This window comes from Bicyclus anynana, chromosome 15, assembly GCF_947172395.1.
Source record: "Bicyclus anynana chromosome 15, ilBicAnyn1.1, whole genome shotgun sequence".
Taxonomy (NCBI): Eukaryota; Metazoa; Arthropoda; class Insecta; order Lepidoptera; family Nymphalidae; genus Bicyclus; species Bicyclus anynana.
The window spans coordinates 8,435,691-8,454,123 of NC_069097.1; the positions used below are offsets into that span (position 1 = coordinate 8,435,691).

Sequence of the window (18,433 nt, forward strand, 5' to 3'; positions counted from 1 at the left end):
TCAGCAGAACCTGCCTTCCGAACCGGTGGTAGAATCTTTACAAATAGTCAACTGACGTGTCAAAAGTGCTTGTAAACTGAGCCTACTTGAAATAAATGAATTTTGAATTTTGAATTTTGAATACAAATCTAACGATCAGCGAGCCAACGACATCACTCATTCGTGCCATTTTGTATGGGGCGTTTTTCAGGGATCCGCGGCAGCGCCGCAAATCTGACCCTTTAAATCCCTGTAGCCCCGAAAGTAATGATCGCAGATACCCTGTTACTTTTACAAAATTGTTTTACTGTTAGCATACTCTTAATTTATATACAATTTAAAAAACTGTCATCATCATCATCATGTAAAAAAAGAAAACTAAACACACTTCTAGGGTGCTAAAATAAAACCCGTCGCTTCGACAAGTTACTGATTGTTTGAATTTGAACATTTATCAGCTTAACCCTGAGCCATTCACAATATAAACATTTTCTGTGCGTAGTTGTAGAAATATTCGCGGAATCCTATGGCGTAATGTTGGCCCGAATGTTCAGATTTACGGCGCGCCCGCTAATTTAAGACAAGTGCTCAGTTTTACGTTCTCAACTCGTATCGCGGTTGATTCTACCATGTTAACATTTTTTTTTTTAATATTTGACAGATTGAGGTTCGCTGCTGAGCGATGTTTTGTACGCGATTGAAGATTTCTGATGATGCTCTGTAAGAATGATCAAAGGTGGCGGTATAAATTAATAGAACGGATGTATTTATGTCTTACCCTATTTCTGGAAATTAAAATTTTACATTAAACTTGTCACGTATATAGTCGGATGCAATCACAGAGTAAAGATCATACAGAGTGAACCTTTACAAGCAGTGTGGTGAGGCCACTCTGTATGATGAATGATCTTTATTCTGTGCCTCTATATGTATATACCTGCCTGTAATTTAGTCTGAAACCGGAACTGTCAGACCGAAACAATATAATATTGGCAATCAAAATTGCCTACCTAATGTGTAGATCAAAGAGTAAATTAATATGTGTAGATGTACCTACACATTAGTAAAGAAGTTAGTTAGTTTTTCTGCAGCTTAGTCATACTCTTCACTTGGATGACGTCAGAGCGTTATCTTTGGACATAGATTTATAGCTTTTAAATACTTTGTATGTTTTGCTTTACGCACCACTCTGAGCTACCAAAAAAATAAACCAAATTACGATTTTCTAACGGTTTTTGGCATAAAATAGACGATTCATACGACCATAATTATTAACCTTCTCTTTTAGTAAAGAGTTCAAGACTAATATTAGTCGTAGGTCTGTACCTACATAAAGAATTTGTTTGTGTTATTCCTTCACCTCGCAACCATTAAACTGATTTTGCTGAAATTTTTAATTGAAATAGACTATACCCTGAATAACACAAAAGCTACTTTTTATCTCGGAAAATTTGTGAGTACTTATTTTAAGCGGACGAAGTTGCGGGCGGCAAGTAGATTATACTTGGTAACCTATAACCGATATACAGTAGGCACACATCTACTGGCAGTTTGATACTGTGACGATCGCGTAACGTAAACGCGAATTTCTAAGGAATTAAAACAGCGCCATCTAGTGGCACTACTGCACAACTGTTTCAATTCCTTAGAAATTCGCGTTTACGTTTACGCGATAGTCTCAGTGTGAAAACATTGAAAATTACCACTAGGCACACTGACCAGTATGGTGTAGGTATAACCATAAAATTGATATTGAGCTGTGATAGCCCAGTGGATATGAAATCTGCCTCCAATTCCGGAGGGTGTGGGTTCGAATCCGGTCTGGGGCATGCACCTCCAACTTTCCAGTTGTTAATTTTAAGAAATTATCAATAATAAAATATCACGTGTCTCAAACAGTGAAGGAAAACATCGTGAGGAAACCTGCATACCAGAGAATTTTCTTAATTCTCTGCGTGTGTGAAGTCTGCCAATCCGCACTGGGTCAGCGTGATGGACTATTGGCCTAATCCCTCTCATTCTGAGGAGACTCGAGCTCAGCAGTGAGCCAAATATGGGTTGATAACGATAGACGCTTGGACACACAATCATCTCGTAATCGTGAAAAAAATATAACACATAATAAAGATATGAAGTTTATTATATTTTGATTCCCTTTACAGTTTCATAAACAATACAGAATGTGAAAAAATAATGAGCTAGTTGCTTTTTGGCGGACATTCAAAGAAATTCCCGAGTTACAGTTCAATACATTACGTTAATAAATACATGCTCGAAATATTATTAACTCAGAAATATCATGTATTAAAAGCTTTCCCTAATACAATCGGTAACATTAAATCGTAACATAATGTTGCCAAACTTTAATAAAATGACACCTCTACGCCTTTACGCCCATAGACAAAATTGGTGTAAAGCATTGACTTAATCCATATAGACCAGGGTTTCTCAAACTTTCGGCACCACGAAGAATTGTTAGAATTGAATTCTTGTTAGAATTTCCAAGTGACAGCGAACCCCTTACTTACTAATGAACCCCCCTCCCCCCCAAGAAGGTTTTTATTAAGTTAACAAATATAGTATCAAAAGAAACTTCTTTGTAATATTAATGTGATGGGTGTGCTTGTTTCTTGTCGCAAATGGATTCAATGTTAGGAGTTATTTTGGACAATTTTAACCTTAATTCCCACTTCTGACTCGGTATCAGTTATCAAGCCACCATTTTGTAAACCCCCTGCCGTCGAATGGCGGACCTCTAGGGGTTCGCGTACCCCACTTTGAGAAACCCTGATATAGACAATACATGATAGTGCAACAAACTTATCTGTCCCGGTTTCATCAGACCAATCTATACTCTATACTAATATTATAAAGAGGTAAAGTTTGTAAGTTTGTAAGTTTGTCACATTTTTTAAATGGGGTAATCTTCGGAACTACTGGTCCGATTTTTTCACCAGTAGAATGCTACATTATCGGGGAGTGCTATAGGCTATATTTTATATTGGTATCATATATATTAGCCGAGTTATCACAGTTTTTATCATACAGGTCGGACTGAAAATCCTCTTAAACAGACTTATTCGCATGCGCTGCCTTAACTATTGTGTAAAATTGTAAATAATGTATGGAGGCTTTATGTATCCTTAAAAGTTCTACAAAAAAGTCCGCGACACCATATATCTATCTTCTATATATTAGCAGATATAGTACCTTTTGTGTTTTAAAAATTATTAATTTTATATACTTAGGTTTACGTCATTATTTATACAACTAAACTTTAATCCTTATTAAAATAAATTATTTAATAATCACAAGGATATTATGGAGATAAGATTTGCCGCTTACAGAATGTTAATTACTTAAATAGTTTCGGAGATAATACAAAATTTCTTAAAGGCGCAGTAATTTCGCTATATGACGCCCGGCGCTTTCATTTACGTAGTTCCCGTTCCCGTGTGAATATGGGGATAAAACATAGCCTATGACACTCGCAAATAACGTAGCTTTCTATTGGTAAAACAATTTTCCAAATCGGTCCAGTAGATCCAGAGATTACCTCCTACAACCACACGAACTTTACCTCTTTATATTATTAGCATAGAAGTCTCTATTTCTCTTGGTCATACCACCACTCTCGAAGGACTGGACCGATTTTGCTAAGGGTAGGAGTAAGATAGAGAAGTTACAGGGTAGGGTAGGGTACGGGTAGGGAAGTGTAGGGGTAGTGTAGGGGTAGGGTAGGTTTAGGGCGGGGTTTAGGGTAGTGGTAGGGTAGGGGTAGAGGTAGGGTAGTGGTAGGGTAGAGGTACGGGTAGGATAGGGAAGTGGTAGGGTAGGGGTAGGATAGGCGTGAGATAGGGGTACGGGTGGGATAGGGGTAGGATTGGGGTAGGGTGTAGGTAAGATAGGGGTAGAGTAGGAGTAGGTTTGGGGTAGGGTAGGGGTAGGGTAGATGTAGGGGTTGGGTAGGGTTGGGGTAGTGGTAGGGTAGGGGTAGGGTAGGGTAGGGGTAGTAGTAAAGTTGACATCGAAATTTACGCGGACGAAGTCGCGGGCGTCCGCTAGTTATTATATAAGGACCTGCCACGCTAGAGGTTACCCCTCTGTCAAAGTTTAAGATCAACGATCTAACGCAAAAACTGATTCTATAGAATCGATGTCTCATTGTTGTAATCGTTTTCGTCGTGTAAAGAGCTCCCTCAAGACCTGTCAGAAACGCTATCTCTGAGCGACCGGACTTTAACAATAGTGACTTTTTTTGTATATTTTGATTTCTTTTTCGGGACGTTTCTTGTTAGACTGATAATCAGCATAATATGAATTAATTTATGCTTCAAATGAAACGTTCGCCATAGATTTTATAAACTTTATATTTACACTTTACACATAAAAATAATGTTAGTGTTCATCCAGATGAGCGTACACTCGTCTAAGCTTTTCTCTTTTGTTTTTGTTGGCGTGTTTCTTTTCCTGTTTCCAAGGTTTTCCGGTAGCTGAGTTTTCCGTTTGCGGCACGCCCGTTATTCTGGAAAAACAAATTTAATATATACATTTGCAATATTTACTTACAATGTATGTAAAATATAATATTGATGTTTCGTGAAGCTGGTAGTTAATAATATATTCCGGGAAGTTTGTTTTAAAACACTCATATATTTTAAGGCCTGGCTTACTTCACGTATATAAGAGAGGAGAGAATCCCCTTATAAGATTTTCGTCAGTTTTTTTTTGTCTGTACAATATACATAAAGCGTATGCTATGTTTTGTTTTTTATACAACCATCGATACAATCATAATGTGCCACCGTAACCGGACCGTATTCGAACCCACACCCTCCGTTATCAGAAGCAGAGGTCATATCCACTGAGCTAACACGTCTCTGACACGTACCACAGGCTACAACTAGTATTTTAAAAAGTAAACTTGCTTTAATTGACTAGATATAGTTTACATAATCTCTAAAATTTCTTAATTACTTAGATTATTTTTATATTTTAGAATCCGACTAAAAATAAACTAATTTTTTTTCTTTCTTTTAATTGTTAACTTGATTCGAGATTTTTTTTTCTGCAAGTATAATGAAACCTTACGTCGTTTCTATCATTTACAGAATTCCAGCGAGGTGACAAGATCAATCAAATCATATTCCAAGATCTACCAAGATGAAAGCGCATCCGAATATTGTCAATTATATTAAAAGTGGAACCTAAATAAACTCCCGGTGGCGAGCTGGCACCCTGGCGGCTAGCCAAGCGTTAATTCATAAAATTTAACTGCTTTACGAGGAGACGGGCGGTTAACGAGCGCGGGAATTGCTCTTAAAGTAAATACGGACGCGGCAACGTGCGTGCGCGTAATGGCGGATGCAAGAATGTAAGAATACTATTCGCATGTAGGTTATTGAGTGCAAATGTGATTTTTGTTAAAAGGCGTATTTGGTAGAGTTTAGCTAATGAAAGTAGAGACTGAAATCGCCCGGTAGATTATAAAAAACGTATAATATGTGTGAAAACATTACTAAATATACTATATATTGCAATTATCAAACTTAACAGTACAACACTGTTTTAACAGTAGCCTGTCAGTATATATATAACAGCATAGTTATGTTAGACAAAATATTAATTTGTACAAACGAAAAGGAGATTTAAACCCACGTCTTACTAGACACGGGCATAAGTTAGTTATTTCTGCATATCGTCTCCAAAGAGTTAAAAATCTTTTGTGGGTTTGGGTGTACTCTTCTATAACAAGATCCCCAAGACTGTGATGGACTTTTCAATGCACAACTTTAAGCAATGTGTTAAAAAACATTTACTTAGTCGAGGTTACTACACTATTGATGAGTTCCTTAACGATGAAGCTTGGAGGCCATTGGATCAGCTTCCACCTTCATACAGGAAATAAAACTATAAGAATTTCATTGTTCTCAATTGTAAATTATAATACTGTATGACTTTTTCAAAAGAGCAACTGTTGAGTTTCTTGCCGGTATCTTTTCAGCAGAACCTGCCTTCCGAACCGGTGGTAGAATCTTTACAATTTTGAATTTTGAACTGGAGTTATATAAATATTTGCACTATTGTTTTCGGAACACCCTCCATTTTTTTTTTAAATTTTCCAATTGATTTCAGTCTCTACTTTCATTAGTCAAACTCTAACTATATTACTACAGCCTTTCTCGATGTGCGCAGTTTACTTCCAAATAAATTAGAAATGAAGGTAGAAAACACATGGCATTTAATTAAAAACTATTTAATAATTAATTTTTTTTCACAGCTTTTGAAACCAGTTTCCCGATTTATTATAGGTATGTTTATTCCAATATCATATAGCATCAAAGCATTATATGAAAATATTTTTCTTTCTGTTACAGAAATCTGCGCGCATCAAACGCTGAAATTAAAATATATATTTACACTATAAACAAATTAATCGAGTATGTTTTAGCCTCAATACTACACGGTAAGAGTGTCTGACCCAAATAAAAAATCTAGGATACCTAATAACTATTTAACAAGTGCTTTTTTGGTCGATATTTTTCAGCAGGAAAAATATGTTTAAATAACAATCTTTATTTACTCCTTAAGATACTTATTTGAATTAAACCAAACCGCCCCTTTTTAAACTAAATTATTTTACGAGTATGTTATAACGTTAGAACGATTTTTTTATGAAAGTTAATTCTTCCCCAAGGGGGGAAAGAAAGGGGGATTCCATTCTCAAAAGACATACAAGTAGCGTTTGTATCGCTAAAACTCGAACTCGTGAATCCTCAGGGAAGGCAATGCATTATTGCGTCTATGAAATGCACGCCTCTGAGGGAGAGGAAGAAGTGCACATAAGTAAAAAAAAAAGCTTGACCGGATCTGCTTGTCACACTAATATTATAAAGGCGAAAGCTTGTATGTATGTTTGTTCCTCTTTTACTGTGCGGCTACTGAAGCGATTTGGCTGAAATTTGGAATGGAAATAGATTTTACTTTGGACTAACACATGGGTTTTTCATCTCGGAAAAATCCAGTTTCCGAGAGATTTGTGAAAAACTAAATTCCACGCGGATGAAGTCGCGAGCGTCTGCTAGTATAATATAAATAAATAAAATAATGTAAAATGAAAAATGTGTTTTATTTTGAATGACCCAACAACTCACCCAAACATTGGTTTTCCTTTGACGTGCGCTGTACTTTTATTCATTGCGAAAAATGTGCTGTCAATTTCCTTGGACTTGTTCAACCAACCCTGGAAAGGAGATTTATTTTAATTTTGAAGCTTTAAATTGTACTAAATGTATAATGTAAATGTATCTCTTGAGCTCGGACAAATTATTGTATAGTACCTGCCTCGCTAGAAGTTACTTTTCTGTCAAAGTATATGATCAACGATCTAATGCGATTATAAAAACTGTCTCTATAGAATCGATGTTACATAGTTGTTATCGTGTTCGTCGGTTAAAATACCTTTTTGTGTAGTGTATTATATTTAGTGTATTATATTTTTTGTGTAGTATATTTTATACTAAACTATAGTATATACCCAATCTAAGCTTGTTTTCCTCAGAAAATGACAGACAATTTTGTATGTGAATTTGGATGCGATACTGGTCCTTCTATAATTGGTCTGAGGTTTTGAGTGACAGCAGAATCCACAGAATACGAAAACATTGAAAGAAACGCAAAGGCTCGCATCCATACAAGGGCATCCGACTCGCATCCACACAAGGGCATTTTGGGTTGAGAACTAGTATTGAGTTTCTTGGATGATATATGCGCGGATAAAATAGGGCAATGTGATGCTCGCTATTAATGTAGCTTTTCATTTGAGAAAGAAAATTTTAAAATCGGTCCAGTAGTTTCCACACAATAAATCACACACTTTTCGATTTCTACACGACATCGTATACCTGAACGCTAAATCGCTTGGCGGTACATCTATGTCGGTAGGGTGGTAACTAGCCACTACACCTGGACCAATTAAGAAAACCTCAATCGGCCCAGCCGGGGATCGAACCCAGGACCTCCGTCTTGTAAATCCACCGCGCATACCACTGCGCCACGGAGGCCCTCAAAAATAACAAAATTTATGTGAAAAATACCTAATATACAGAACTGTGATTTGACACAGATTGCCAAGTCACAGAAAACATAAGAAAAAAATATTTCAACAAACCTCCACAGCACGAGCCTCCCTCGGGGTGGGTTTCCTGGTATCATTCTTTTTCTCTGCTATGAGCTGGTCGACGGGTGCGGGTTCACATCCCGGCGGGAGCTGCTCCCACTGCAGGCGTCCCGTCGCCGCGTCCTTCAGGAACTGCCGGGCTGACCGGGACTGGTCGGGCTGACCCGCTGCCGTCATGAAGCCTCGGTTGACTGGAGACAAATAAATATAAATAACAAAGAATTAAATATCACGTGTCTCAAACGGTGAAGGAAAACGTCGTGAGGAAACCTGCATACCTGAGAATTTTCTTAACTCTCTGCGTGGGTGAAGTCTGCCAATCCGCATTGGGCCGTGGTGGACTATTGGCCTAACCCCTATCATTCTGAGAGGAGACTCGAGCTCAGCACTGAGCCGAATATGGGTTGATAATGAACCACAAAGAGCCGCGATGAGTTTCTCGAACCACGGCGCACTTGGAACCCTCGCAACTTTAATTTTAAGTTTTTGACTTTACTTACCACCATTAAATCATGACATAACTTGACCTAGGCCTAATTAAATAAATTAATGTTGAATTTTGATAGTCCAGAAGATAATCTCTGCCTTTGAGGGTGTAGGTTCGAATCCGGTCTGGGGCATGCATCTCAAATTTTTCAGTTGCGTGCATTTTAACAAATTAAATATCACGTACCTCAGACAGTGAAGGAAAAACATAGTAAGGAAACCTGCATATCTAAGAATTTTCTCAATCCGCATTGGGCCAGCATGGTGGACTATTAGCCTAACCCCTCTCATTGTGAGAGGAGACTTGTGGTCAACAGTGAGCCGAATATGGGTTCTCAATGATGATGATGGTCATAATCAGCCTATTTTAACGACCTACTACAGACCAAAACACCTTACGTACGACAAACGATATATCTCGTGAAGAGAAATAGACAAATTGAACCAATAGTTTCGCAACCGGAAATACCGCTGTCTATTTTATAACTTTCCCCATCGGACAATGTTTTTGTCTATTTCTTTTCAATTGGTCGTATATGCCCTCTGGCCTGTAACATTTGCAACTTTGAGCTGAGTGTTTAACCTAAATTTTTGAAGAAATAAATTTCATACCTACCAGGACCTCAAGATACAATGTTACATAGGCCAACTACTGGACCAACAAGGCATTTAAATAAATGGTCATGAATAAATATTTTGTTCTTGGGCCCAATGAATATTTTGTGTTTCAATGAATAAAGTATTTCAACTGTATGACTCACACGCATGGGCAGTCAGTATTTTCTTATATTCAAGCTCGCTGCCATCATACTCCGGTAACAATAAACCGTATTTCTTTTCAAAAGTATGGCGTCCCACCAACTCGCAGAGCCTTGCCATTGCAGCATCGTGGGCACGCATCTGAAAATTTCATTTATATTATTAAAACTATTACGTTAAACGAGTAAGATACGAAAATTGTAATGGTGCGATGCGTGCTGCCATCTATAGGAGTGATGAAATTGTGTTTGTTGTTTTAAATTACCAGTAGATGGCATTCTTAGAGAACTTTGAAACAATATATACATACAGACATCTTTAGAGAGGCAGGTCATCCCCAGATAAAAGTCTGGGTGGGAGTATGGACATCGATGCAATGCTTATTTGCCCAGGTAAGGCACGGGGGATCTTATTCCCTCCGTCATGTTCCCCTTTTCTAGGTCTTCAAGAACCTATAGCGATACAGTTCCGCCTGAGTCTTGTAGATGGCACTCTACACTACCTCTATCATTATTATTTAAAAAAAAAGAAGAAAAAAAAAATACATTTTCATAAAAATCTTAATAGCAGCTTAATATGCTCTCTGAAGCATGGTGTTTTCATACATTGGACTTCCCAACTCAGGACTGGTGACTATAAAATAGACATGCTGATGAATAAAGCAGCTCAATATATCGCCTAATATTTGTCAACATAACAGTTTAGTAGCAGCCATTTTTGTTTGAAAATTTATCACTATTATGGTTTTCTTCAAAAAGAATCTCACCTGGTCAATAGGCAGGACAGCTGTCAAAAGTAAATCAGGAGCCACTGCATATGCAGGTAACACCAGTCCAGGGCAATCCAGTAATTCTATATCTTCATCTAAAATCAGCGACTGGATGTGCCGTGTGTGACCTGGCATGGAACTTACACTAACCTGAAATAAAACACCAAGTTTAACAAATTTATGAATTTCAGTCAAATTGAGATTCTCCTTCTAGTTGGTTAAGAACATATAATTTCTGAACTTCTTAACTAAAATTCCAAAGAAGAACCATATATCAGTTATCAGCGGACAGACATACAGACATACAGATTAGAAGAATGAATTCTTAAATGTGGTTTTATATTTTCAGCTACAATTTTTATCATCCTAAGAAGCTTGATTCCATCCCATACTTCCATGAGTTTATAGTACTAGAAAAAGACCGCGACTTCAATAGCGTTAAATTCCGTTTTTCAGAAATCCTATGGGAACCATGGGTGTTACCAGCATAAAAAGTAGTTATCCCATTGAAATCTGTGAAAAGCCCATTCAAATTAGTTTCAGCAACTCCAAAGATTTACACCAAACAGACAGACAAAAAATTTGTTTATATTTTAGTATCATAATGAACTTGTGTATTGAATATTGATTTATATTTATATAGAAGTAGTTTGGGAAATGTATCTTTAAAATCACATTACCTTTTTAGTTTGCATTAAAATATTGACAGAACTTGATTTCCCAACATTAGGATACCCAATCATCCCCACAGTCACTCGGGGAGGGTTTTTGATTTTACCAAATTTCTGTTCTTTGAGTACTTGCAACAACTTGTCTCGATCATATATTTCATGTGAATTTTGTACTGTTACTTTGTTTTCTTGTATATTTTCATCTGTATTTTCACTTTCAGCTGAATTTTCTGTTACTGTATTTTCAATTAAAATTTCGTTTTCTACTTTATCTTTATTAGTTTGAAATGGTTCTATTGGTTTCCCTGATTTCAAGTTTTCTATCACTTTGTCTAATGCCTCTTGTATTGCATCAATTTTATTTGCAGTATTATTTACAGCTTCATTAAGATCACCTATTTGTTTTTTGAACATTTCTATGTCATCTTGCGTTTCATTTAAGGCATTTGGATTTTCCGTGTCACTTTCATCATCAGACGCACCTGTTTCTGCTCCTGAATCTAAAAGTTCCTCAGATATTGAAGATTCATGATCTTCTGATATCTTTCTTTCTTTGCTCACAGTATCCTTTGCAGCAGAAAAGAATATTATGGAAATGTTCTGAAAATAAGAATGTTTTCCGATTTCTAATCCATGATTATACTTAATAATAATAAATTTTTGTAGGTTTTGTTTGAGTGACACATGGTACCTCGAGATGCATATTGTCGATCTATAGCCGCGAATCAGAAAACATCGCTATCTTTCTATCTTTTGTTGCAATAGGACGAAAGACAGAGCAATATTTTCGATTACGTGATTTATCATTGACATATCCTAATAAAGTACATACTTTGTACATCATGTCATATAAAATATGCCATATTGTCAGGGGTACAGAAAAGAACATAAGCTTCTTATCATCCAGCAAACTGTACTATTGCTAGCGAAGTCACATGAAATAGTTAGTTAATTAAATTAAATTTATATGTATGCACAAAAGTTAATTGTTGCCAACCAACTGTTGCGGTGAAATAGGACGCTGTACGGAGCTCCCGCTGGATAGTAAAAAATTCCAAATTGATGCAGAAAATGAACATACCTGTTTATTGAAGTAGTCAGCCCAACACTTGCGTACATATTCAGTAGTCAAATCTGCCTTGTTGAGTAGCAATATACACTTGCAGTTTTGCTCTGCTGCATATTTTTCCAAGTCAGCACACCTACATTAGAACACATTACAAGAGGATTATTCAAAATTATCATCAAAATCATTAAAAAAATTGTGCTCATTAATAATACTAACTACAAAGCTATCTAGAACAAAGTTTATTTACCAAATCCAAAATATTTAGACCTCAGTTTTATTAAATACTAGCGGACCCGGTCAAGCTTCGTTTTGACATAAGTGCACTTATTCTCTATCCCTACTCTACCCCTACCCTACCCCTACCCTACCCCACCCCTACCCCACCCCTACCCTACCCTTACCCTACCTCTACCCCTACCCTACCCCTACCCCACCCCTACCGCTTGACTCTTAAACGTTTGTATGGGAAATAGAAAAGGGCAGTTTTTAGGGTTCTCCTGGAAATTATTTGATTTTTTCTCACCTTTTAAACCTTCCCTGTACCTCCACAAATATTTCAAGACCAAGATAAGATAAATCCGTTCAGCCGTTCTCGAGTTTTAGCAAGACTAACGAACAGCAATTTATTTTTATATATATAGATCTACCTTGCAAAAAATGTATTCAATTAGACACCTCACACTTTCACCTATATAGTTTCTGTTCCTGTGGCAATACCAGGATAAACTATGACACTCACAAATAATGTGGCTTTCTATTGGTAAAAGTATATCAATATTGGTTCAATAGATCCATAGATTCCAGTATTCATCTACAACCTGATAAACTTTACTGCTAATATTATTATGGATTACCTGAACAATAACGGATTTCTAGCATCTAACAACAGCAATACAACATCAGACTTTTCCAAAGTCCTCCACAACTGTTTCCAGAGTTCCAGATTTCTCTCATAAGGAGTGACAGCAGCACCGAGCTTTGCTTGAAGTTCATTCAAATGTCGCCTCCAATCTAAGAAGGCATCTCTTTCTCTTGTCAACTGCTCTTCAGCTGTTATTCCTGGTTTCCATGGTGGCCTGATATTAGGATTTTAATCAATACTATAATAGAATACATAAATAAAACGTCAGTCTGTAATTTCTATAATGTTTTCTCAAGTGATTATACTTATTTATATGATACTAAAACACAAACAAACCTCTTTATTTTATTATATTTACATTTTCCTTATTACATAAAAACATCTTTGTATGAGTAAATGTAATTATTAGTCCAGGCTAATCTCTGGAAATGCTGATTTTAATGGGACTTTCATTGGAAGATAGACAAGGTTATAGGAGCAACATACTTACTTTTTAAAAGAGATGTTTGGAGTGTAGGAGTAGATGATAAGGTGACAAATGATAGATGCAAATGGCAGACATTGAAGTATTTTGCCTACCAAATTTAAGTAAATGAGGTGTGCACAAGGTTTCAACTAGGGTAGGCATTATAGTAAACAATTTCTCCAATTGAGGTTTGTAATTAGTCCTCAGGGTAGGCAAACCATTTTTGCATTCTATGAAGTGCACGCCACTGGATGATATAAGCTACTTTTTATCTTAGAATTTATTTTACCAGCTATCAAAATCCAAGGACAGAGACACTGGGAAACAATAGTTATTGGTAGATACATAGCAAAATAACAGAATTTACCTTCTTGGCACAGTGAGAGGTTCATCAAAATCTGGCTGAGACGTAACTAACTCCACTTCACATGGTGCTGACTTGACATACTTAACATTCAGTTTCTCAGCTATAAACTCTCGGTTGGCTAACTCAGCTGTGGAGAGGAACTCTTGAAGAGATGACTCAGCTGTGACTGATTGTAAATTTAGACGTCCCCATTCATATCCGTCATTTATTTCAGTAGTGTGCAGCTGAAATGCATAATATATTTTTTAAGTATAGTTTTATTGTGGATTGGGTGTAAGGGCGAGCTAGTACCAGTCTCCCCAAATGCAAACCTTATCCTGCAGATCCTGACACTTATAAATGGTGTTATATCCATTTGCACGTGCAAAATTTATAATTGGCACAGGCCTGTGTCAGGCAACGGCAATACCAGCGTGAGAAGTCTAACTCTGCGCTGACTAATGGCGGACAGTATTGGGCAATCCTTTGTAGATATGGGCCGAAGAAATAAAACACAGCCCCACTATTCAGCGGTTACAGTGATGGGTTAAGGATGTTAAGAATCTCGGGCAGAGATTCAGTTGCCCACAACTGGACCAATTTGAAAATCATATCACCAACGGAAAACTACATTATCAAGGAGTAACATGGGCTATAGTTTATCCCATATTGTCACAGGAGTGGGAACTACGAAGAGAAAACGCGGAGTTCTGCTAGTTTTAAATTAATAAGTCCAGTAAAGTTAAAGAAGTTAAGTACAATAGGTAAACAAATTGATTTAGAAATTACAAAGTATTTGTAGTATTATAGTATGTTTGCACAATAACAATTATATACAGACTGATTTAATGTGGTAAACGGTGAAACTAAGAAATATTTATTGTGAAATTTACCATAGTATTATCTTCGACATGTCTTCGATGGCGATTTTTAGCAAATCTATCTTTAATGAGCGCTCGACCTAGTGAGTCCTTGTTCTTTTTTCCCATTGTGTATTAAGTATATTTTACAGTTTACAACAAAAATTGGAAATATTAAAAGCAAAAATTGGTTAACCAAAATCAAAATTCAAAACAACATGTGCAACCACAGACGACAAATGAAATGAGATCAAAGATTACAATGTATTATTGGAAATAGATAGGCTACTCTAACTTTTTTCAGAACGCTTGTGATAGCGCCATCTAGTGACTAGCTACGGTATTTTTAGTATAGTATCCATTATGTTATAAAAATAATAATGCATATTTTTTGTAAAGGAGAGATTTCTGATTTTGTAATAGTTGAAGAAACCAATTGAGAAAAACAAAAAAAAAAGACAAAAAGTTTTCTACTGTTACCCCCGGGCTCGAACTCAGGATTATTCAATCGTATCTTTGTTATGCACCACTAGGCCAAATAACTATATGGAACAACGTTGAAATTAATGTACGGTTACTGTCTTTCTTTAATAATCCCTTTGCTTCAGAAATACAAACACATTCTTCCTATTACGTGTCAAAATTAAAAGGATAAATAATTCTTTTTTTTTTTTGGTTTTTTTTTCCATACTTACAGGGTTTAAATCTCTAAAAACGTTATAATACATACACACCATAAGTAATTGAATTTACTATCCTGGAATCTTAAATCTAGGATGTAATTTCAATTACTTATGGTGTGTATGTATTATAATGTTTTTAGAGATTTAAACCGTGTAAGTATGGAAAAACAAACAAAAAAAAAGAATTATTTATCCTTTTAATTTTGACGCGCAATAGGAAGAATGTGTTTGTGTTTCTAAAGCAAAGGGATTATTACAGATAGACAGTAACCGTACATTAATTTCAACGATGTTCCATATAGTCATTTGGCCTAGCGGTGTATAACAAAGGTACGATCTAATAATCCTGAGTTCGAGCCCGGACAATGGAAAACTTTTTGTCTTTTTTTTTGTTTTTCTCAATTGGTTTCTTCAACTATTACAAAATCAAAAATCTCACATTTACAAAAAATATGCATTATTATTTTTATAACATAATGGATACTATACTAAAAATACCGTAGCTAGTCACTAGATGGCGCTATCACAGGCGTTCCGAAAAAAGTTAGAGTAGCCTATCTATTTCCAATAATACATTGTAATCTTTGAATGAGATGTGCACATGCACACAGATGTGCAACACAACAAAATAAAGAGTATTTGAGTAGGATCACAGATTATTCGATACTTGCTGTCAATGTCATTCATATCTAATATAATCTGTGGTCATTCATTTGTCATTGTCATTGACGTTGTAAGTCAATTTAAGACGCCTAAAATCTCAAAAAATAACGCGGTTAGAAAAGCGGCAATCGGCATTGCTTTTAATTTTAATAAAATAGTTGTAAATATGTAAGTAAGACAATTTCCATATAAATCATAGATGTAAACTTACTATTGAACTTTAGTGAGGAACGTATTTAACTACTTCCAATAATAATTTGCAGATAAACTACGAAAATGGCGGCGGCGATGCCCATCAACCCCAAGCCTTTCCTAAACAGCCTGACAGGAAAGGCAGTGCTAGTAAAACTAAAATGGGGACACGAGTATAAAGGGCTACTGGTTTCCGCTGACGGCTATATGAATTTACAGCTCGCTAATACAGAAGAAATTGTTGATGGCTCTTGTACAGGTTAGTTGATATAAACAATAACCTCTAAAATTATACACATTCTATATTCGAATTTCTTATTGTACTGCTTCGTTGGTCCAGTGGTTAGTCTATGTGGTTTCAGATCACGAAGTCCTGGGTTGGGATTTGAGATACTGAGTTTTTCATGTGACTGGTCAATTGTGAAATTATAAATATCATCTTAAGCCTGCCAACCTGCATTAGAGCTGTAAGGTAGGTGTAAGCTCAATATTCTCTCTCCTAAAAGGAAGGAGGCCTAGCCCTACCCTAGATAGATTATATCTATATATATGAAAAAGAATTGCTGTTTGTTAGTCTCGCTAAAACTTGAGAAAGGCCTTGGAAAGGTGAGAAAAAATTTGAATATTTGCTGGGAAAACCCTAGAAACAACCCTTTTCTATGTAGGGGTGGGGTAAGGGTAGAGTAGGGATAGGAAAGAAGTGCACATAAGTCAAAGCGAAGCCTTCCCGGTCCGCTAGTAGCCAATAAAATGGGGACTTATCCTACAATTCATCATCATCCACCATCATCATCATCATCATCATATCGGCCGATGGACGTCCACTGCAGGACATGGGCCTTTTGTAGGGACTTCCAAACATCACGATACTGAGCCACCTGCATCCAGCGAATCCCTGCGACTCGCTTAATGTCGTCAGTGGGACCCCAACATCCATAGGCTCTTTGAACTATGTGCCCCGCCCATTGCCACTTCAGCTTAGCAACTCGTTGAGCTATGTTGGTGACTTTGGTTCTTCTGCGGATCTCCTCATTTCTGATTCAATCATGCAGAGATACTCCTAACATAGCTTCTTCCATCGCCCGCTGTGTGACTGAGCCTTCTTATTAGGCCCATAGTTAGCAACCAAGTCTCGGTACCATAGGTCATCACTGGCAACAAGCACTGTTCGAAGAACATCCGATTTTCGATTCTACAATTAGATAAAGATTAATGTTATGAGCGGGATTTTTCAGAGTGATTGTTTAACTATGTGTATCATACATCCAATTACATAGTATATTAATGATATATGATATATAGTACCTATATAGTCACACCATCCCCATTGTATGGATCACACAAATCTACAGTAAAATTCAAAAACTGTTTAATGTGATGCATCCGATACATATGATGTGGATGCACTTTTATGACTTTCTACACAAAGAATACTCCAATTCGTTTGATGTGATGTGCCTAATATGTACAGTGAGGATCTGTGGACACCTACCATAACACACCTTTCTTTGGACCTAGAAAGTGATGTGTGTATTGTCCAAATAATTATCATATTTATTTTTTAATTTCTGTTATAGGTAATCTCGGAGAAGTCTTAATTAGATGCAACAATGTCCTTTATGTAAGAGGGGCTGAAGAAGAAGACGAAGAAGGAGAAATGAAGGAATAAATTCAGTTTACATTCCTTCAACTAAACCAATGCTTAATTGTTTAGGTTCAATAAAAAAAGACATACAATAATTATATAATCTGTTGTAAATAGACCAGCAACTGCAGATTTACAAGTTGTCTTTTTCTACAGAATTTCTTTGATTGTTACTAAAATACCTAAATGATTAAGACATGGATTGCTTTATAGTATAAATTAAAAATAAATAGTTTAAAGTACTCTAAGGTTACAGATAAGTTTCTAAATACTTGAGAATTTTCAGTGTGATTTTTTCACTCTAATATAAGGTAAAATAAATTTGTATGGTTTTATTTGTTAACTAGCTGACACCCGCGACTTTTAAACCACCACATGAGATGCAGCAGCAATAATGGATTTTTTCCAGGGTTAGAAGCAGCCCATATATTTTCTCACGAACCTCTATCTTCCATCTTCCTCTATGTTGAAAATCCCTTTGAATGCAAAGTTTAGATTTAGACCTTCAGAAAATATAAAAAGAACTTTCGAATTCTCGTATAATGTAAATAACTATAAAAGTACTTGAGAGATTGTGAAACCCCAGACTTCAATTTTCTACAGACAAAAAATTTTTTAGTGAGTGGTGTGATTTTGATAATCCTTTTTTTATTGGAAACAGTAAAACTCGGAATTGGTCCCGTATAAAAAAAATATGTATATATAGCAATGCTAGGTTGGCTCAGCTAGTCCTAGTCATCAGTTGAGGCAACTAGCTGATGTGAAAGGAGATCATACTGTACTGAACTACTGACTACATGACTG

The 18,433-nt window shown here is 36.3% G+C and overlaps 2 protein-coding genes across 2 annotated transcripts; one reads left to right on the forward strand and one right to left on the reverse strand.

Moving 5' to 3' along the window:
• Positions 1–2,101: 2,101 nt before the first annotated feature.
• LOC112051715 (large subunit GTPase 1 homolog) lies at positions 2,102–14,692 on the reverse strand. The gene is made up of 10 exons (XM_024090492.2): positions 14,480–14,692; positions 13,608–13,831; positions 12,767–12,988; positions 11,925–12,045; positions 10,853–11,443; positions 10,170–10,322; positions 9,406–9,544; positions 8,150–8,349; positions 7,134–7,222; positions 2,102–4,504 (listed from the first exon to the last, which is right to left on the reverse strand). Exons 1-10 carry the CDS (start codon positions 14,573–14,575, stop codon positions 4,378–4,380), a joined length of 1,962 nt encoding a protein of 653 aa, XP_023946260.1. The 5' UTR covers positions 14,576–14,692; the 3' UTR covers positions 2,102–4,377.
• Positions 14,693–15,803: 1,111 nt separating this feature from the next.
• LOC112052200 (small nuclear ribonucleoprotein F) lies at positions 15,804–17,950 on the forward strand. The gene is made up of 3 exons (XM_024091195.2): positions 15,804–15,960; positions 16,056–16,243; positions 17,562–17,950. Exons 2-3 carry the CDS (start codon positions 16,069–16,071, stop codon positions 17,651–17,653), a joined length of 267 nt encoding a protein of 88 aa, XP_023946963.1. The 5' UTR covers positions 15,804–15,960; positions 16,056–16,068; the 3' UTR covers positions 17,654–17,950.
• The last annotated feature ends 483 nt before the right edge of the window (positions 17,951–18,433 follow it).

Coding starts and splice junctions, on each gene's coding strand:
- LOC112051715 (XM_024090492.2), bottom strand. CDS start 14,575: ATGGGAAAAAAGAACAAGGACTCACTAGGTCGAGCGCTCATTAAAGAT. Junction 8,350..9,405: donor AATACTGACTGCCCATGCGT/GTGAGTCATACA, acceptor ATTTGTCTCCAG/TCAACCGAGGCTTCATGACG. Junction 4,505..7,133: donor AAAGGAAAACCAATGTTTGG/GTGAGTTGTTGG, acceptor TTGTTTTTCCAG/AATAACGGGCGTGCCGCAAA.
- LOC112052200 (XM_024091195.2), top strand. CDS start 16,069: ATGGCGGCGGCGATGCCCATCAACCCCAAGCCTTTCCTAAACAGCCTG. Junction 16,244..17,561: donor TGTTGATGGCTCTTGTACAG/GTTAGTTGATAT, acceptor TTTCTGTTATAG/GTAATCTCGGAGAAGTCTTA.